Source organism: Neoarius graeffei, chromosome 16 (assembly GCF_027579695.1).
Source record: "Neoarius graeffei isolate fNeoGra1 chromosome 16, fNeoGra1.pri, whole genome shotgun sequence".
NCBI classification, from domain to species: Eukaryota; Metazoa; Chordata; class Actinopteri; order Siluriformes; family Ariidae; genus Neoarius; species Neoarius graeffei.
In genome coordinates this window covers 11190950-11211912 of record NC_083584.1, presented here as the reverse complement: position 1 = coordinate 11211912, position 20963 = coordinate 11190950, and the positions used below count along the sequence as shown (strand labels likewise).

The window sequence follows — 20963 nt, the reverse complement described above, 5'->3', positions numbered from 1 at the left end:
TGTATCAACAGTAAACATGATTCTGATTCTGTTTTTGCTTCATTCCTTTTTTCCTAGAAACATGGTCGATGTTTTGTTTATTTCTATTTTTGAATATCAGACTTCAACTGTTTTATCGCTTATTTTAGAAAAAGGAAGGAAGAAAAGAAGGAAGGAAGGAAGGAAGGAATAACACTATTTCTGTTTAGATTTTTTTTCTGAACGACTTCTTTATGTACAAGCAGCTTGGCTTTAAACAATACCAATAGGCTCAGGTACAAATAACAAAACAAAACAAAACCAAACAAACAAAAAACCCAAGTCAGAACACACAACCTGTTGAAAGGGAAAACAAATAAATAAAGGACTAGGTTTTTTTATCCATCCATCCATCATCTGTAGCCGCTTTATCCTGTTCTACAGGGTCGCAGGCAAGCTGGAGCCTATCCCAGCTGACTACGGGCGAAAGGCGGGGTACACCCTGGACAAGTCGCCAGGTCATCACAGGGCTGACACATAGACACAGACAACCATTCACACTCACATTCACACCTACGCTCAATTTAGAGTCACCAGTTAACCTAACCTGCATGTCTTTGGACTGTGGGGGAAACCGGAGCACCCGGAGGAAACCCACGCGGACACGGGGAGAACATGCAAACTCCACACAGAAAGGCCCTCACCGGCCGTTCCACCTCTTGGTTTTTTTTATATTAACAATAAATAATATTATTTATTTTTGTATATAAATTTTATATTATTAATATTAATTATATTAAAGTTTTTTTTGGTGTGTTTTTATGCAAAAAAGTTTCACTGCATCTTTATTTTTCATCACTTTAAGGGCTAAACAGAAACAAAACCTATTTTTCACCTTCATATACTTTGATTTGTGTGTGAGTGTAATTATTTAAAATAATAAACAGTATTAGATTTAGATCGAACTACGGTAATGGGACTAGAATGAGATTGGCAGTTCAGTTGACCAATCGTATTGCTCACGCCTTGGCTTTGAGAAAGGACTGAGCCAATGGGAAGACAGAAACAAACCCGGAAGCATTCGAAAGGACCAGTCGTGTGTGAGTGTGTTCGGCTGACAGGGGGCGGGGCTTAAAGTCACCGGTAGAGAGTCGGATGTGGTCTGGTCGCTGGTGGAGGAAGTTATTTTGTTTTGTGAGTTTGTTTGTTGATTGGTTGCGGCTAAATTAACCTGTTTAAACGCGCACAGTGACGCGTGTTTCATCGTAAATGACTGGAGTTGCGTGTTTTCAGTGATACACCGATGACAGAAAGTGATTAAAGGGTGGAACTCGGACTGGAAGTAACCCGAGCACTTTGCTAGCCGAACCGAGCCGAGCCCAGCTGCAGCCATGGGGAACCGGGGGATGGAGGAATTGATCCCCCTGATCAATAAACTTCAGGATGCTTTCAGCTCCATCGGGCAGAGCTGTAATTTGGATTTACCGCAGATCGCCGTGGTGGGCGGACAGAGCGCCGGAAAGAGCTCGGTTTTGGAAAATTTCGTCGGCAGGTTGGTTCCGTCCGGATTTCTATGCTATTCTAAACTTCCTAAACTTAAAACCTTCTTATGGACAAAACCCGATTTCAGTCTTTCACGCCTGTGTGTGTGTGTGTGTGTGTGCGCGCGTGTTTTGTTTTGACCTCCTGTGCGTTCGGTTTCACTCACCCGATTGTCACGGACTCGTTTTTCCTGTCTTTTGTATGGAATTCACAGACGCCAGTTACGCAGTTCGCGTAAGCGCCGTCCGTTGAAACGAACCGAGCGGACGCACGCAAAGTGCGCACAATGCGGAAGCTGCGCACAGAGCCGACAGAAAGGGAAATGTGATCTTATGAAAGTGGCCTGTTTACGGGCTGGACGCGAAATAACGATAACAATCTTTTTTTTAGGGCGGTTTGAATTAAGTTTTACTTTTCATTTAGTGTCCTATAATGCCACGGTGTTCTTGCACACAACCGGTTTTATCGTTAAGATTAGCATCGAAGCTAACAGAAGTTGAAGCGAAAGTAAAGAGGCGGCTAGCAACATGCTAAATAATACAAATTTATTATTATTATGTTTCATTTGGTTTTGGTTTTTAGTGTTTAGACACACCAATATGATAGTGTAAATCCCTGGAAAGTTATTGAAATTTTTTAATGACTCATTGTGTCCTAATTTGGTTTTCGTCCAATGAAATGCTCGCTAGCTTGATAAGTCCCGCCCCCTGCGGTTTATCTTGCTCTACAGTTGCATATCATTAGCAGCAATGTTTGGTTTTTTTGTTTGTGAGAAAACACTTAGTATTTCTTAACACTTATTATTCCTGCTTACGATTATTCCTTATCCCGGGATCAGGCTGCACAGATTCAGCCTGATTTTTTTGCTGATTAAAAAAAAATTAAAAATCCAGTGACGGGTCTTGAAATAACGATAACAATCTTTTTAGGGCGGTTTGAATTAAGTTTTACATTTCATTTAGTGTCCTATAATGCCACGCTGTTCTTACACACAACCGGTTTTATCGTTAAGATTAGCATCGAAGCTAACAGAAGTTGAAGCGAAAGTAAAGAGGCGGCTAGCAACATGCTAAATAATACAAATTTATTATTATTATGTTTCATTTGCTTTTGGTTTTTAGTGTTTAGACACACCCATGTGATTGTGTAAATCCCTGGAAAGTTATTGAAATTTTTTAATGACTCATTGTGTCCTAATTTGGTTTTCGTCCAATGAAATGCTCGCTAGCTTGATAAGTCCCGCCCCCTGCGGTTTATCTTGCTCTACAGTTGCATATCATTAGCAGCAATGTTTGGTTTTTTTGTTTGTGAGAAAACACTTAGTATTTCTTAACACTTATTATTCCTGCTTACGATTATTCCTTATCCCGGGATCAGGCTGCACAGATTCAGCCTGATTTTTTTGCTGATTAAAAAAAAATTAAAAATCCAGTGACGGGTCTTGAAATAACGATAACAATCTTTTTAGGGCGGTTTGAATTAAGTTTTACATTTCATTTAGTGTCCTATAATGCCACGCTGTTCTTACACACAACCGGTTTTATCGTTAAGATTAGCATCGAAGCTAACAGAAGTTGAAGCGAAAGTAAAGAGGCGGCTAGCAACATGCTAAATAATACAAATTTATTATTATTATGTTTCATTTGCTTTTGGTTTTTAGTGTTTAGACACACCCATGTGATTGTGTAAATCCCTGGAAAGTTATTGAAATTTTTTAATGACTCATTGTGTCCTAATTTGGTTTTCGTCCAATGAAATGCTCGCTAGCTTGATAAGTCCCGCCCCCTGCGGTTTATCTTGCTCTACAGTTGCATATCATTAGCAGCAATGTTTGGTTTTTTTGTTTGTGAGAAAACACTTAGTATTTCTTAACACTTATTATTCCTGCTTACGATTATTCCTTATCCCGGGATCAGGCTGCACAGATTCAACCTGATTTTTTGCTGATTTAAAAAAAATTAAAAAATCCAGTGACGGGTCTCGAAATAACGATAACAATCTTTTTTAGGGCGGTTTGAATTAAGTTTTACTTTTCATTTAGTGTCCTATAATGCCACGCTGTTCTTACACACAACCGGTTTTATCGTTAAGATTAGCATCGACGCTAACAGTAGTTGAAGTTGAAGCGAAAGTAAAGAGGCGGCTAGCAACATGCTAAATAATACAAATTTATTATTATTATGTTTCATTTGCTTTTGGTTTTTAGTGTTTAGACACACCAATGTGATAGTGTAAATCCCTGGAAAGTTATTAAAATTTTTTAATGACTCATTGTGTCCTAATTTGGTTTTCGTCCAATGAAATGCTCGCTAGCTTGATAAGTCCCGCCCCCTGCGGTTTATCTTGCTCTACAGTTGCATATCATTAGCAGCAATGTTTTGTTTTTTTGTTTTTGTTTGTGAGAAAACACTTGGTATTTCTTAACACTTATTATTCCTGCTTACGATTATTCCTTATCCCGGGATCAGGCTGCACAGATTCAACCTGATTTTTTTGCCGATTTTGTTGTAGCTGATTTAAAAAAAATTAAAACTCCAGTGATGGGTCTTGAAATAACGATGATCTTTTTAGGGCGGTTTGAATTAAGTTTTACATTTCATTTAGTGTCCTATAATGCCACGCTGTTCTTACACACAACCGGTTTTATCGTTAAGATTAGCATCGACGCTAACAGTAGTTGAAGTTGAAGCGAAAGTAAAGAGGCGGCTAGCAACATGCTAAATAATACAAATTTATTATTATTATGTTTCATTTGCTTTTGGTTTTTAGTGTTTAGACACACCAATGTGATAGTGTAAATCCCTGGAAAGTTATTAAAATTTTTTAATGACTCATTGTGTCCTAATTTGGTTTTCGTCCAATGAAATGCTCGCTAGCTTGATAAGTCCCACCCCCTGTGGTTTATCTTGCTCTACAGTTGCATATCATTAGCAGCAATGTTTTGTGTTTTTTTTTGTTTGTGAGAAAACACTTGGTATTTCTTAACACTTATTATTCCTGCTTACGATTATTCCTTATCCCGGGATCAGGCTGCACAGATTCAACCTGATTTTTCGCTGATTTTGTTGCTGCTGATTAAAAAAATAATAATCCAGTGACGGGTCTGAATATGAACCGTCAGGAACAACGATCAGGCCTTGGAGTGCGACATAATCAAAGGTGACATCCCATGACACCCTGATTAAAAAGTCGAGCATGTCAGAATTTTTTGTATTCGCTCAAGTCCGACGCCGCTGTCCTCGATGCGCCTTCTGTATCCGCGATCTTTAACTTCTTGACCCTCCTCCCCGGCGACGTGAATGATGATTGGTCAGGGTTAAACCTGTAGCGTTGCCAGTTTCCTCGCCAAAACATGACAAGAATTTACGGCACTATGACCTGACATGGCGACCATACTGAAAGGTAAATATATCGCGTACCGTGATTCTGGCGTCAGTGGAGAACAAAAAGGTCTCTTGATTTGGAAGAGGGTGGAGTTTGTGAGAGTTTTCAGGTGAATGTCGCGACCTCAGATTGCTCGAGAGTGCAATTCTGTGTCACACCGTCAAGGCTAATCCATCAGTAAGAGTCACTTTGTCTAATTGGTCATCATACGTCTCTCAGTGATGATCCTGGGATCAACAGAACTGCGGGAACAAACAGCATCTCGTCGTCTAGGTCGAGGATATCGTCACGAACAGGTGTCTGTGGAGGTCGGGATCAGAAAATCCTCCAAAGCTCAAAAAAGGCGCTTTGTAAAACCTTTCCATATTGTGTCAGTTTGAAAATCTACTCTTGAGTTTGTTTCAGTTCAGAAGGGGTGTGGCATGGTGTATCTCGAACACTATTGATCACTTGGACTTCCTGTTTCAAAAGGAAGTACTTCTACATTATTATAATTACTGATGATATACTGACACCGGGGGCGGCACGGTGGTGTAGTGGTTAGCGCTGTCGCCTCACAGCAAGAAGGTCCGGGTTCGAGCCCCGGGGCCGGCGAGGGCCTTTCTGTGCGGAGTTTGCATGTTCTCCCCGTGTCCGCGTGGGTTTCCTCCGGGTGCTCCGGTTTCCCCCACAGTCCAAAGACATGCAGGTTAGGTTAACTGGTGACTCTAAATTGAGCGTAGGTGTGAATGTGAGTGTGAATGGTTGTCTGTGTCTATGTGTCAGCCCTGTGATGACCTGGTGACCTGTCCAGGGTGTACCCCGCCTTTCGCCCGTAGTCAGCTGGGATAGGCTCCAGCTCACCTGCGACCCTGTAGAACAGGATAAAGCGGCTACAGATAATGAGATGAGATGATATACTGACACCGATTCTCTTTATATGAATGAGAGAGAGAGAATATTACACGGTTGCACAAAGATATGAAGTTTATCTTCGAGTAGTGAATGCATACATCACCGATTGAGCGACATAAACAAGGGAAAATATTTTTCAACACGAGAATATATTATATAGACACGTCCACAAAAACACGCAAGTATTCTATTTGCCATTTTGACAACGCGGGAAAACACTGGGAGCGATGTCATCGGAGTGATATATATCAGGAATTATTATCTATACAGGACGCTTTTTTGATGGAATGAAAACGTGTTCTATTATGGAATCGATTTTGTGCCAAAATGTTCATACAATACTTTTGAAATATCAAACAAAAACGACAAGTTCAGTTGGTCGGGTTCAATGCCCGAACTGATGATCACATCATCAGTTTTTCTTTGGCTAATCAGACACAAGGTACGCCACCACTCTTGCCGGAGCGGTTGGGGGTTAGGTGCCTTGCTCAAGGGCACTTAAGTCAATCCTGCTAGTCTGGGGAATCGAACCAGCAACCTTTTGGTCCCAAAGCTGTTTCTCTAACCATTAGGCCATGACTTCCCCTTAAAAAAACGACAAATCAAAATACAAAAAAAAGTCAATTTTTTTAGACTGACAAACAAATTATTCGTGTAATCGTGCAAAATATCAGTCTATTGCTCTTCAGAAACCTTTTATTTTTGTTCCGCGGCTTTCTCGGTTTTGTTTGGCGTAATTTATTTTGGTTGCGATTCCGGCTTTCTCGTTTGCGCTCCCTGACTTTTTGCTTGCAGTTTTGGCACAAACTTCACGTGTGGGTGGGCTGTCCAGGAACGCATTCCCATTGGCTAACTTGTTTGACTGACAGCTACGCTCAGCCATTCCCTACTCGGATTCTGGCGGACTGTTTGACGAGTGACCGATCCATTGACGGTAAACAAGGATCGAATGGACTTGTGTACTACTGCAACACATACAACACATTTGTCCCGCACTTACACTTTGGCTACGTTCACACTGCAGGCTGAAGTGACTCAAATCCGATCTTTTCGCCCATATGTGACCTGTATCCGATCTTTTATTGACAATATGAACGACACAGATCCGATTTTTTTCAAATCCGACCCAGGCCGTTTGGATATGTGGTCCTAATTCCGATTCCTATCCGCTCTTTTCATATGCGACTTCAGTCTGAACCGCCAGGTCGCATTCATCCGACTTACACGTCATCAACAAGCCACAAACGTCACTATTCTGCGCTGAAGTAGGCGGCGGGTCTCTCAAAAAAAGTTACAACAACATGGCGCATAATCACGGGCGCAGATAGAGGGGGGGACGGGTGGGATTCGTCCCACCCAGATTTAAATTCACCTCGTTCGGTCCCCCCCACTTATAGGGAGGAAAAAACGTCTATGCTGTCTTTCTTTGCATAAGGCAAACCTCACGGAAAAATCAAAAGACTAATTACCATTCAGTTTATTGAGGTGCACAGCAGTGTATACATAGTTGCAACAACTCACATAAAACAAAACAAAGACTGATATTCGGTTGGTTGAGCTGCGCAGACTGCACAGGTTGCGAGCTCGAGCTTGGTTGCTATGGTAACCCACAACAAGTTTGACAGGCATGTTGGGGTTGGTTTGCTGGCAGCTTTGTCCCCCCCAGTTTTTTGTCCCCCCCAGTTCAAAAAACGTATCTGCGCCCCTGCGCATGACATCAATGCGAGGGACGCTTCGGGCTGTGAAGGTTCTGAATCTTCTCAATGGAAGGACGCAGAGGTTAGGGAGCTGATTTCCATTTGGGGGGATACAGCTATTCAAGCTAGATTGGATGAGTCATACCGCAACCGGGCGGTTTTACTTCCGTAAACACTGGCCATGCTCACTGCGTGTGACGTCGTCGTATCCTGCAATGCGCATGCGGAACACTTTTAGGTCGCTTTTCGTTCATACTGAGGATCACATACAAGTCGCATATATTTGTTAATGTGAACGACCTCACAAAAAAATCGGATTTCACAAAAAAATCGGAATTGAGCATTAAGCCTTGCAGTGTGAACGTAGCGTTAGTTGAATTAATTCAATATCATAGTCGCCACTGAAGTCCACTCGATCCTTGTTTACCGTCAATGGATCGGTCACTCGTCAAACAGTCCGCCAGAATCCGAGTAGGGAATGGCTGAGCGTAGCTGTCAGTCAAACACAAGTTAGCCAATGGGAATGCATTCCTGGACAGCCCGCCCACATGTGAAGTTTGTGCCAAAACTGCAAGCAAAAAGTCAGGGAGCACAAACGAGAAAGCTGGAATCGCAACCAAAATAAATTACGTCAAACAAAACCGAGAAAGACGCGGAACAAAAATAAAAGGTTTCTGAAGAGTAATAGACTGATATTTTGCACGATTACACGAATAATTTGTTTGCCAGTCTAAAAAAAATTGACTTGTATTTTGATTTGTCGTTTTTGTTTGATATTTCAAAAGTATTATATGAACATTTTGGCACAAAATTGATTCCATATCCATCCACATCTGAAACGTGTTTTGCAGAACATTTTACATTTCAGATATGACAGCACAGCAACAGAGGAAGCGCTCAAACGAGGCAGAAACTCTTTTTGATAAGAATCTCGCTTAGACGTTTGTGAAGACTTTCAGCACCAAAAACAAGTGTGTGTCGTCAGCTGGAATCTTCCAGGTGTCTCAGGTGTGTCGAGCAGGTAAATAGTGTGGACTCTGGAGGCCGTTTCCTGCAGCCACACCCAGGCAAAGCAGCACGCACACACACTTTATCTGCTGAATCACTGCTTCTCGTGTTTTATTTGGGACAGAAGGACAAACCGGGGAGAAAACCTGAGCGTGATCCGTGCACTCAGATTCACGCTGGCATTTCCTCTTCCTCTTTCTGTCCGTCTAGCCGTGCCGTCATCTGCTTACTCAGGCTGTAACTAATTCTACCAAGATTTATACACGCGTCTAGGAATCTGGGAATGATCAGAGGGTTTCATGTTCTACCTTCTCATAAATGAGGAGTAAAACAGTCCGTGTCGTGCGGTTATAGGAAAACAATCAGTGACTGACTGGTGTGATGAAGCGGAGTTACTAGGGGTGTTCACACGGCAACTTTTACTCCGGTGTAGCACCGGGGCCGCCCCGCTAGAGCGTTCACACGGTACAAAGTTATACAAATCTAAACAAATCTAAAGCAAATCTAACCCTGCTCGGGAGGTGGTTTAAGAAATTTACTCCGGAGTGAATGCTAGTTTGCGGGGCAGCACCGATATAAAATGGGACGTCTGAACGCTACGGGGTCGACTCGCTACGCGTGACGAGAGTTGATCACATACGGGCATTGCATAATTTGCATCCTGGTATTTTGCGCTTCCAAAATGGCGAATATCAACAACAACAGAACTGCGTGTCTTCCAGTGTTGCCAGATTGGGTGGTTTTAAGTGCGGATTTGAACATATTTTGGGCTGGAAAACGTCAGCAGTATCTGGCAACACTGGTGTCTTCATCCACGTCGTTTTCCCGGCGCTTGGTGATGCCATGACAACCGGGAAAAGGAAGCACATTTTCACGCATGCGCATATTTCATTTCCGCATTATTACTATCGTATAGCACGGTCGCAAAAACTGCCGTGTGAACGCAAGTGGGGCTGCACCGGTGCTAACACGCTTCTCTCTGGTAAGCAGGTTTGTGACGTGTGAACGCGCCACAAAATTTACACCGGTGTAAGATATATCGCAACAAAATACATCGGTGCAAATACGTGCCGTGTGAACACCCCTACTGTTAACACAACAAGGTTGATTATTTTCCGATAGAAGCCTGTCCTGGACGGTGTTATTTCTCTTGTATGAGGAATAATTCGTCGGCGATTGGAAATATTAATAAGGCCATCCTTAAAAAAAAATCCGTTTCCTGTTCACCGGGTGAGCAAAAAAATTTTCAGTCGGGAGGGCGGGATTTTTTTTATTTTATTTTTTTTTATTATATATTAGGGCTGTAACGATACACCCAACTCACGATTCGATTCGTATCGCGATTTTTGACCCACGATTCGATACGCCCACGATTTTTTTAAAATGTTTTTTTAAAGTAGTAAATTTGACTTATTAACATTTACTTACTTACATTAACTATTTAATAACAAAATAATACTGTTGAGCCGGAAGCTCTGTTTTTTCCGGTTCTGAAAAAGTCATTTTTCCAAATCGTGTAAATCCGTTAAGATTTTTTTGGGGGGGGGGGGGGGGGGTGTGGCTCTCTCACTGTCTCACTCTCATAGGGCCAATGATTTTCTGTGATCGCGGAAAACAGATGGAAATTACGGAATTTTTATGGTGAAACGTTGCTCGCGTGTCAAAATGTAACTGCCGCAGAAGGCTTCCGCCCAAGCAGACATGCCTTCAGTGTTGCCAGATATTGCTAACGTTTTCCACCCCAACATATGTTCAAAACCAGCCAAAAAGCACCTAAACCACCCAATCTGGCAACACTGCATGCCTTTCCGGTCAAGTGATTGTGATTGGCTTGTGGCACACCTAGCCAGCCAATGAGCTGCTTGTTTACCGATTCGCTCCCCGCGTCGCAACCAGAATGGCGACCGCTTAAAAGAAATGAATGCTCTGCCAGTGGCGAGTGTGGACGTTGCGTGACTCGCAGAAGATTGTCGCAGGTCGGCGAAAAAACGACTTACTAATAGATATAAAAAAATAAAAGTAATTTAAGTAAGTTTAAAATGTAATTTAAATAAAAAGTATTCATAAATTGAAGTTTGGAAGCGCCTCTGTTTTTGGGCTGAGGAGAAGTTTGAAAGGGTGTACCGCGATTCTGCCTTCTTGTATCGCGACACGGATTGTGGCTCTGCGTATCGCGATTTCGATTTCGATACGCATATCGTTACAGCCCTATTATATATGGATGGATAAGAAATCGCAATGCTGCGTTTGCTTTTTCTTTCAGTACTTTTTTATTACAAAAGCAGACACGTTTAATAAAATATGACGGTTTAATCAACTGAAACTTGTACAAAAACGTTAAGTTAGCATTTTAAATGCTGACTGCAACATTTGCAAAACTTTTACAAAGGTACTTAAATTGTCCGACACGCGGACTTTTTGTAGTTCTAAATCGAGCGTTAGGCCGAGTTCGGATGAAATTACACTATTAAAATGATCACTGAATGATTTGTTTTTCTAAATCTTTACTATTTTGTTGTTCGCTAGAATACCATTTTGCGATTTCACACTTAAGCAAATGTTTGAAAACTCCGGATCTCCTTCCTTCATGGCGGCTGCCATTTTTTTGTGCTGCACAGCGCATGCGCAGAGCTGACTCGACAGGGCTTTCCACAAACGCCGGCTGCGGCCACGCAATTAAGTCCAGCCGGCTACTTTAATGACTATTTTTGTATCCCACAGGCTCTAAATATTAATTTTCGATTTTAATAAAATTAAATGTTTGTTTAACGGACTGACAATAATGTCAAACTGAACCGCACTCATTTAAGTTGTGATTCGCGCTGTTTGTACCGATAACCACAAATTCCCCGCAGACTTCGTTGATCAAGGGAGAGTAACTCATCCGCGGCCCCGACATGCGGTGTGTGCGAGCGCACTCAGCGGAGGCAGTATGAGCCTTAGCGGAAAGCCCTGGGAAAGCGTAAATGTCAAGTTCGAATTTAGATTTACGAGCCCGAAAAAAATATCGAAAAAACGGCGTTAAAAAAAAAATTTCACCCGCACAAACGTCACTCACCCGGCCGGTGGACCGGAAACAGAACGTTTTTTAATAATGGCCTAATCGAAGAAGACGACACGGTTTCTTTCCATTTAATGCTGTTGAATGTGTTAAAGAAGTTTGTGCGGAGGGGCTGAAGGGTTGAATGAAACACTACGTTCACACTGTAAGGCTTGATGCTCAATTCCGATTTTTTTGTGAAATCGGATTTTTTTGTGAGGTCGTTCACATTAACAAATATATGCGACTTGTACGTGATCCTCAGTATGAACGAAAAGCGACCTAAAAGTGTTCCGCATGCGCATTGCAGGATACGACGACGTCACACGCAGTGAGCATGGCCAGTGTTTACGGCAGTAAAACCGCCCGGTTGCGGTATGACTCATCCAATCTAGCTTGAATAGCTGCATCCCCCCAAATGGAAATCAGCTCCCTAACCTCTGCGTCCTTCCATTGAGAAGATTCAGAACCTTCACAGCCCGAAGCGTCCCTCGCATTGATGTCATGCGCCATGTTGTTGTAACTTTTTTTTTTTGAGAGACCCGCCGCCTACTTCAGCGCAGAATAGTGACGTTTGTGGCTTGTTGATGACGTGTAAGTCGGATGAATGCAACCTGGCGGTTCAGACTGAAGTCGCATATGAAAAGAGCGGATAGGAATCGGAATTAGCACCACATATCCAAACGGCCTGGGTCGGATTTGAAAAAATCGGATCTGTGTCGTTCATATTGTCAATAAAAGATCGGATACAGGTCACATATGGGCGAAAAGATCGGATTTGAGTCACTTCAGCCTGCAGTGTGAACGTAGCCTAAATGTCTTCGCTTGTAAATGGGAACAAAACAAGAGCTGAAGCTTGTTTACATATCAATTTTTTTTTTTTTCTAGTTAATGGACAATATTTATTATTATTATTATTATTTCAGTTGGTTTTGACCGGTGTGACCTTCTGCGTCTCCCTGTGTCCTACACATACATTGTATAACACAACCAGTGGAGTCTAAAGCAGCCTGTTCAACAGGTTTTTTTTTTTTTGTTGTTGTCGCTTAGGAATGAGTGTGTGTCGAGCCCCACCCCGTGCACATTAACAACCACACACACACACACACGGGCAAAGCTGAACCTGTGAACTGCTTTAATAAACTCTCCTATCTTTTACACGTCTCATATTTAGCACGGGTGTGATTGTGACTGATGGCGCGTGGGCGGGACTTGGCGTGGCAACACGAGACTCGGATCCACAATCCCGTCTACATTAATACGGAAGTGCTTACGTTCTGTTCATGACCTTCAGGGTTCTGCGAATTGGAAAAGTTTTAGGTCCGTGGTTCCAGGAGGACCGGTGGTTGCTCAAGAAGGGATGGGATCCCAAAAGGGTGGCTGGGTGGCGTCATTCGGGCTGCGCGTCATGGTGGTGGTGGTGTATTATTGATCCACCTTTCTGAAAGCTTGAGGATTATCAGTATTTTTATTTAAGGAATACAAACTCCTCACGAGAGAAGAAGCCGCCTTTATTTGTCACATGCACATTCAGGCACAGTGAAATTTATACTCTGCATTTAACCCATCTGAAGCAGTGGGCAGCGATGCTACAGCGCCTGGGGAGCAGTTGGGGGTTCGGTGCCTCGCTCAGGGCACCTCAGCCCAAGGCTGCCTCGTGTTAACTGAACCGCACGTCTTTGGACTGTTGCGGAAACCCACGCGGACACGGGGAGAACATGCAAACTCCATACAGAAAGGCCCTCCCGTCAGCCACTGGGCTCGAACCCAGAACCTTCTTGCTGTGAGGTGACAATGCTAACCGCTACACCACCGTGCCGCTCACTGTGCAGCCAGGGATCGCCGTCACACAGAAATTGTGCATTTTTACGCACAAAAATGCATGTACTGTATTTTAACGCGTGCCGGGATGCAGGGCTGACTTGAAGACTTTTTCCCGATTGCCTCGGCAAATCTGTTAGATTATGTTTAATAAACAAGTGAACAGAATGAAAAGGTCACAGCATTATCGTTGTCGTCGCTACCCTTGGAAAAAAAAATGGTAAGCTCAAGGTTGCACACTGCAACTGTATAGCTAAATAATAGGGCTGTAACGATATGCGTATCGAAATCGAAATCGCGATACGCAGAGCCACGATCCGTATCGCGATACAAGGCGGCAGAATCGCGGTACACCCTTTCAAACTTCTCCTCAGCCCAAAAACAGAGGCGCTTCCAAACTTCAATTTATGAATACTTTTTATTTAAATTACATTTTAAACTTAGGCTACGTTTACACTAGACCGTATCTGTCTCGTTTTCTTCGCGGATGCACTGTCCGTTTACATTAACCCCCCTGAAAAAGCGGGGAAACGGGAATCCGCCAGCGTCCACGTATTCAATCTAGATCGTATCAGCTCCGGTGCTGTGTAAACATTGAGAATACGCGAATACGCTGTGCTGAGCTCTAGCTGGCGTCTCATTGGACAACGTCACTGTGACATCCACCTTCCTGATTCGCTGGCGTTGGTCATGTGACGCGACTGCTGAAAAACGGCGCAGACTTCCGCCTTGTATCACCTTTCATTAAAGAGTATAAAAGTATGAAAATACTGCAAATACTGATGCAAATACTGCCCATTGTGTAGTTATGATTGTCTTTAGGCTTGCCATCCTTCCACTTGCAAGTAATAAGTGATATGCGCTGGGATCTCACACACAGCGGCTCAGTCCCGAATCGTGGCTTGTTCACTTCACTCGCGCGCTCTGTGAGCTGCGCAGGGCCGGAGTGCGCACCCTCCAGAGGGCACTCGCTGTTCAGGGCGGAGTGATTTGGAGCGCAGGATGCCTGCGGAGCCGAGCGTATCCGCGTATTGGTGTTGCTGTGTGCACGGCTAACGGTTTTAGTGTAAACGCGAATCGTTTTAAGAACGTTAATCTGATGATCCGCTGATTCGACGTAATGTAAACGTAGCCTTACTTAAATTACTTTTATTTTTTATATCTATTAGTAAGTCGTTTTTTCGCCGACCTGCGACAATCTTCTGCGAGTCACGCAACGTCCACACTCGCCACTGGCAGAGCATTCATTTCTTTTAAGCGGTCGCCATTCTGGTTGCGACGCGGGGAGCGAATCTGTAAACAAGCAGCTCATTGGCTGGCTAGGTGTGCCACAAGCCAATCACAATCACTTGACCGGAAAGGCATGCAGTGTTGCCAGATTGGGCAGGTTTAGGTGCTTTTTGGCTGGTTTTGAACATATTTTGGGGTGGAAAACGTTAGCAATATCTGGCAACACTGAAGGCATGTCTGCTTGGGCGGAAGCCTTCTGCGGCAGTTACATTTTGACACGCGAGCAACGTTTCACCATAAAAATTCCGTAATTTCCATCTGTTTTCCGCGATCACAGAAAATCATTGGCCCTATGAGAGTGAGACAGTGAGAGAGCCCCCCCCCCCAAAAAAAAAAAATCTTAACGGATTTACACGATTTGGAAAAATGACTTTTTCAGAACCGAAAAAACAGAGCTTCCGGCTCAACAGTATTATTTTGAGAAATAAAACAATCTTTGGATATACATTTGTTCATTTTTGCATACATATTACTCATTCTCTGCAGTGGTCTGAATTATCTGTTATTAAATAGTTAATGTTAATAAGTCAAATTTACTACTTTAAAACAACATTTAAAAAATCGTGGGCGTATCGAATCGTGGGTCAAAAATCGCGATACGAATCGAATCGTGAGTTGGGTGTATCGTTACAGCCCTAGTTCTTACCATCAAATACTTTCATTCCGTACTTTTTTTTTTTTTTGGTATTTTTTGGGTTTCTCCCTCTCTGCGAGTAGCTCGGAGGGAGACAAGTTTGAGCGCCGTAGGCGCAAAGGCGAGTGAGTCTGTATATAATGGTGTGTGTGTGTGTGTGTGTGTGTGAATGATTCACCACATTTCGTGCCAATTAAATCTTATTAATAGTAACAGATCTGGATAAATCCAGTGACTACAGACCAAACTTTAATATGCCTAAAGTCAATGTTAACGTCAATAATGACTATTATAAATTGCCAATGGTCGACCCTCTGATGATAATGTTCTTCTCATAATATTCTATTTCTAATTTAGTAAAAGCCAGACAAAAAAAAAGTCAGACAAGTTGGTTAGAATCTAACGTCTGGTCTGGTGATCTAACCTTGTCAGATATAGGGTCGTCTTGCTGCCGTCCAGAACAGTCCGCCATTCGTCCCTGGCGACCATCGCGACGGTCGATCCGAACTTTATCTTGGTGATTTTCTGATATTTTTTTCTTCGTAGTTTGGCTTTCGCCATTTCCACCAGCGGAACTTCGTTTCATTATCTCATTTGAGAGAACATAAAGTTAAAGACGAGCAGGCAATAAATGCAGACGCAAAAAAACAAACAAAATGGTTGAGTGCCGCGTGTTTTTTCATTCTCTCGCGCATATAGTTAATAGCGCCATCTGTCTGCTTTATCGGTAACTGCTAAGACATTGGGTGGCTCCGTGTGACCCCGCGGCGTAGCGAATTCCGCTCAATTCATACTGTATGCGCGCTTGATCTGCGCGCGCATGCCTCTGGCATTCACTCCAATCCCCCCGTTACGCCGATCGGTGTACCGACCGGGGAATCGGCGTATACCGCGCGGTACACACTCGAGTCCACCCATACAATGTCAGACACGTGGAAAGTCAACTATTAACGTATCAAGTTGTGTGTGTATATATATATTTTTTAAACTAATCATGTGTAGTAAGGGAAGACAGGAGATTTTTATGTCATCAGCGGGAGGTCGGGAGGATTTTCTAAATGTTCCCTAAAGCGGGAGATTTCCCGCCCACGGTGGGAGAGTTGGAGCCTCTGCATTACCACCGCCGACTGGGCTGGAGTGTGGAACAGGAGATATTCGGGGGTGGGGGGAGGGACACGACTAATATTCTTTTAACTATTTCTATTTCTTTTAAATACTTGATAACAAAGCCGCCATTTTGTTTTTCTCTACTCACAGTATATGAGCTGATATCCTAGTAGTAGAGTAGCCAATCAGAGCGTGCGATCGCTCATATCCAGTGAATGTGGATAGGGTCCTACAAAAAAATGCCAGGGACCCCAATTTGGCCAGTCCTGTAGGTCCCTGGACCAGGAACAAAAAATTCTAGCGGCATCCCTGGCAGCGCTCGATGGAAAATGAAAACGAGGCGAGGCTGAGCCGTGTCTCAGCGTCACATCTGGTGTAAAATGAGATTTAATCTGCAAACCTGACACACCTGTCTATCGTAGATAAACCTTTCTGTGGAGGTATATTGAACGTTATTGGAAAGGAATGATCTTTATCTTTCTCTCTTTCGTCCTTCAAGCTTCATATACTGTATAGCAGCACACTTCTACATGGATAAGTGTAAAAACTGCTGCTCCTGATCCTTTTTATATATATATATATATATATATATATATATATATATATATATATATATATAATTTTTTTTTTTCTCTCAGTTGTGATCTCTGAATCAAAATACTGCCAGATGTAATTTTTTTTTTTAGCCTGTGTTCACACCAGCACTCATCGCATCACTGCTTATAGTTTGTATCTTGTGGGTGTGTACATAAACAAATGGTTTATTGGTTTGTTACATGCTCGGCTTCATAAACGATCGAACTGCACGAGACACTCGCCAAAAACGCCAACAATCTCTGCTACTTCCTTCCGAGCTTTCGTTTTCTCTATGCTCGATATCTACTGAGAGGTCATGCATGTATAACGATAAAATGAGACCACGGTTCTGAATCATAAACCATGCAGAAACGATGTGCATTTTTTTCCCTCTTCTCTGCATAAAACTAAGTAAATTAAATGTAGAACGGTTTCAGCATGTCTTCAAAATAAATATATAAATTTTCCCCAAAATTTGATTGAATAAAAAGTCTCTAACCCAGAGAAAATGATCGAGTGAAACATAATGAACTCCGGAGCAGTGAAACTAGAGCTCCAAAGTGGCTAAACTGACCAACTTCCATGACCTCTTTCTCGGGTACTGTAGTGTAGATCACAGCGGCGTGGGACTGGTGGTTTTCGAAAGCTAATGAAGACCTCATGTACATGATGTGAGCATTTGTACATTTTTACGATATACAGTGCTGTGCAAAAGTCTTCCCCCCCCCTTTTTTTTTCTCCATACAAACTTTGTTATAGATTTCTATTTTATGACTTCTACATTATCGAGTCAAAACATTACGAAGCAGTTTCGAGTTCCAAACATTCGTTTTTTTTTTCTTCCAGCACTAAATGAAATGTTACAGGAAAAAAAAGTGTGTATCTGAGCAGCATATTCCAGAAGAGAGCACTTTTCAGATTAAAAAAGAAAACATAATGAAGGCTGCTGGGTTTTGGTGCAAAATGAAGAAGCGAGTGTGACAGTCAAAGTGTCCAGAAGAACTGTGGCTGGTTCTGGAAGACGCTCAGTAAAACATGCAGCTCATTTCCGCATAAAACTCCACACATTGGACCCAAGATGACGACTTTTTTATTTTTTAAAAATTAATTTTTTTTAAAGCAAAGGGTCGTCTCACACCAAATATTGACTTTGTTTCATTTATTATGGCTTACTGATTACTGTTTATAGTATTTTTACCGTATAGACTTTTGTGCAATACATATGTTATTTACCAGCTGGGACGTCCGTATGGTGAAATACCGTGACCGAGGTCTTGAAAGTAGTGAGCGAGGCCCTCTGGGCCGAGGTCAGTATTCAAGGCCGAGGTCACGGTATTTCACCATACGGACCGACCTTAAGCTGGCAAATAATATATTTATTTTTTTCTTTACCAAATTCTAACAGAAAACGAGAGCGCCCGAAAGGGAAAATCGAACCGAGCCGCCATTTTGAATCCTCATTCACAGCTGTAATGCAAATTGCTTCCTCCTCGGTATACAAGTGCACTTCCATGACAGGAAAAAACTACATTTTGCCGCCTATGTAGTCCCCTATTTATACAAAATTGAGTCATTCAGGATTCAGCCATGTTTTTACTCGGTGTTAGCAACAGTTAGAGGTTTTTAGCTTTCTCCTGAAATGTTTTCTTTTATTTCTTCTTCCTCAGGGTAGTAAAACTCGCTTTCGCTGTGAACACTGTCGTTATCGCTATCCATGCTGTAAAATTAATGCTATTCTCCTGAGAAATGCTGGCAAAAATTTATAAGATTTTTGACAAGCTTATAAATAAATCTTATAAAAAAAAAAGATAAATGTTGACAAAAAAATGCGACTATGTTTGTTGTTGTGAACGAGCGAGTCGCCAGAGGTCCGTAACTGGGGTCCATATCGTCGGATACGGACCTGCTTGCCAGCCAATCGGAGCACAGGATTTGGACTGCGAAAAAAATAATGTATGTTATGATATTTTTGCATGCCGATGTATATCATATGATGTATCGTTACACCCTGGTTATAATGCTGTGTTTGAGTTACCTTGGAAGTGGGAAGCTGAAACATGAAATTGTTATTATTGACCTCTGTGGGTTTGAACTTCCTCCTCAGAACAGTGAACTGTATTGTTTGTGGTATAGATCGAAGAAGAGAATATGAGAAATATGTGTATACGGCCATGTTGATTTGACGTCATTTACTGGACTGAAACCTGAGTCAAGGGAGTGTGTGTTTTTTTTTTTTTTTTTGTTTTTTTTTAAATTTTGTTCCAACTTTTAGTCAAATTTGGTAGAAGGGAACTAAAGTTGTGAGCAGATGGGAAATAAAGTTGTAAGTTGGGAACTAAAGAAACATCAGACGTCACATGCTGCAGGATTGTTCTGAGGAATCATTCAAGCCAACTGTTTTGGATTTGTTGCTTTACCACATCATACCCAATTTGCACAAAACTGAAAAAAAAAAACCCACCTCATTCGAAATCTTGCTGCTGCTGAAATCCCGGCTCCATGTTGCAGAAGATGAGTGGTCGCATGAACGTAGAGTTAGTCTCGCGTTGTAATTATAATAGGGTCACACCGAATCCAAGATTCGGATTCGGCTGAATCTTGGTCTTTTTAAAGGGGTTCGGTTTCGGCTGAGCCCTAGAGCGCCGACTGAACCGAATCCTACGTGCGGCATACATGCATGTGATTACGTCGTCAATGTTTAAGAGAAGATAGCCTCCATTGTGCTTGCAGTCGAAATTGAAAATGGAAGCAGTGACCCGAAAGAGCGTTGTGTGGCCGTACTTTCAAGTGAAAGAGGGAGGTTCAAGTCGCGCAACATGCACACTTTGCAGTACAGAGTTGTCTCGTGGTGGGAAAGATGCTAAACAGTACACAACATCTCCGCTGTTAAAACATCTTCGCTCAAAGCATCCGACGGAGTACGAGTTGCGCATGGCCGAATCTGACGTCAGTGAGGCTTCAGTCACAGATAAAAAGTGCTACTCAGACCACCATTACCAACGCTAGCTATAGGCTCATTCCATGCCAAATCAACAAATATCTGACACATTTATGCTCGACCATCTCAGATTTCAATGAAATTTGGAGGGCTCAGAGATACTATTAAAAGAAGTTAATCCCCAAAATTTGAGCTTCCTATCTCCAACGGTTTCAGAGATACAAGCATTTGAATTTTTCAATTTTTTTGCATTTTGCTCAAAACATACATATTTCAAAGTGTAATATAATCTTTATTATGCAGGATAGAAACCTAAAGTTTTGCACAGAGAGACTGAACGTCTTGTACTACAAGCTTCAACTTAGAATTTCAATGGTCATTGTATATTAGATGGTGATTTTAACAAGCAAATTTGTCTTTTTAATTTGCATTTTTAACTCATTCTGGAAGCTTCCCTGTGGCAGTAATGCTTAAACTAAGAATGTTATTCAAATCTACACAGAAATATCTACCAATTTCAGTTTTACCAAGTCTCCACTATTCCTAGTTTGTCTGTAATAGGGTTTTGAAATTCGCCGATTTCTAAAACATGCCATTTTCAGTAGCAAGAAATCCAATGTGGGATAGCAGTTAGGAACTTGTAAATTTTTTTCAGTAATCTCCTAGACCCATATTTTATATTTCCAAGTTTTATTTCTGTGTCTCTCAAGTATTTCTGAGCTACAGGTGTTTAAAAAATCAATTTTTTCCAAATTCGAATTTGATATTATTTCCATTTTATTGATGATTAAGGACTGATAAATACAACTAAATGATATTTGTATAGATAAGGAAACATTTTACTTGTGTTCATGTCACAGAAATATGGTTTTAAAAATATCATTTTGAAATAAGGCCCCAAAAAAAAGTGTGTTTCCGGTTACCCGACCGACCCTAATCCGTACTGCCCGACCCTAAACTTTTTTTTCGTTTTTTTCCCAGTCGCGACTTTTACATATAACCCAACCGCGTGAACCGGAAGTTTTTGTCACTCACTGGGAAAATCAGGGCTTTCCACAAGTGCCGGCTGCCGGC

At 42.1% G+C, this 20963-nt stretch overlaps 1 protein-coding gene across 4 annotated transcripts in view; it reads left to right on the top strand.

The window, feature by feature from the left end:
- The first annotated feature begins 1091 nt into the window (after positions 1-1091).
- Positions 1092-20963, top strand: part of dnm2a (dynamin 2a) — a 117637-nt gene continuing 97765 nt past the window's right edge. For all 4 annotated transcript variants that reach the window (XM_060942482.1, XM_060942480.1, XM_060942481.1 and 1 more), the window contains exon 1: positions 1092-1510. In XM_060942482.1, the coding sequence (XP_060798465.1) occupies positions 1350-1510 (161 nt within the window). In that variant the 5' untranslated portion in view covers positions 1092-1349. The remainder of the gene's footprint in view (positions 1511-20963) is intronic.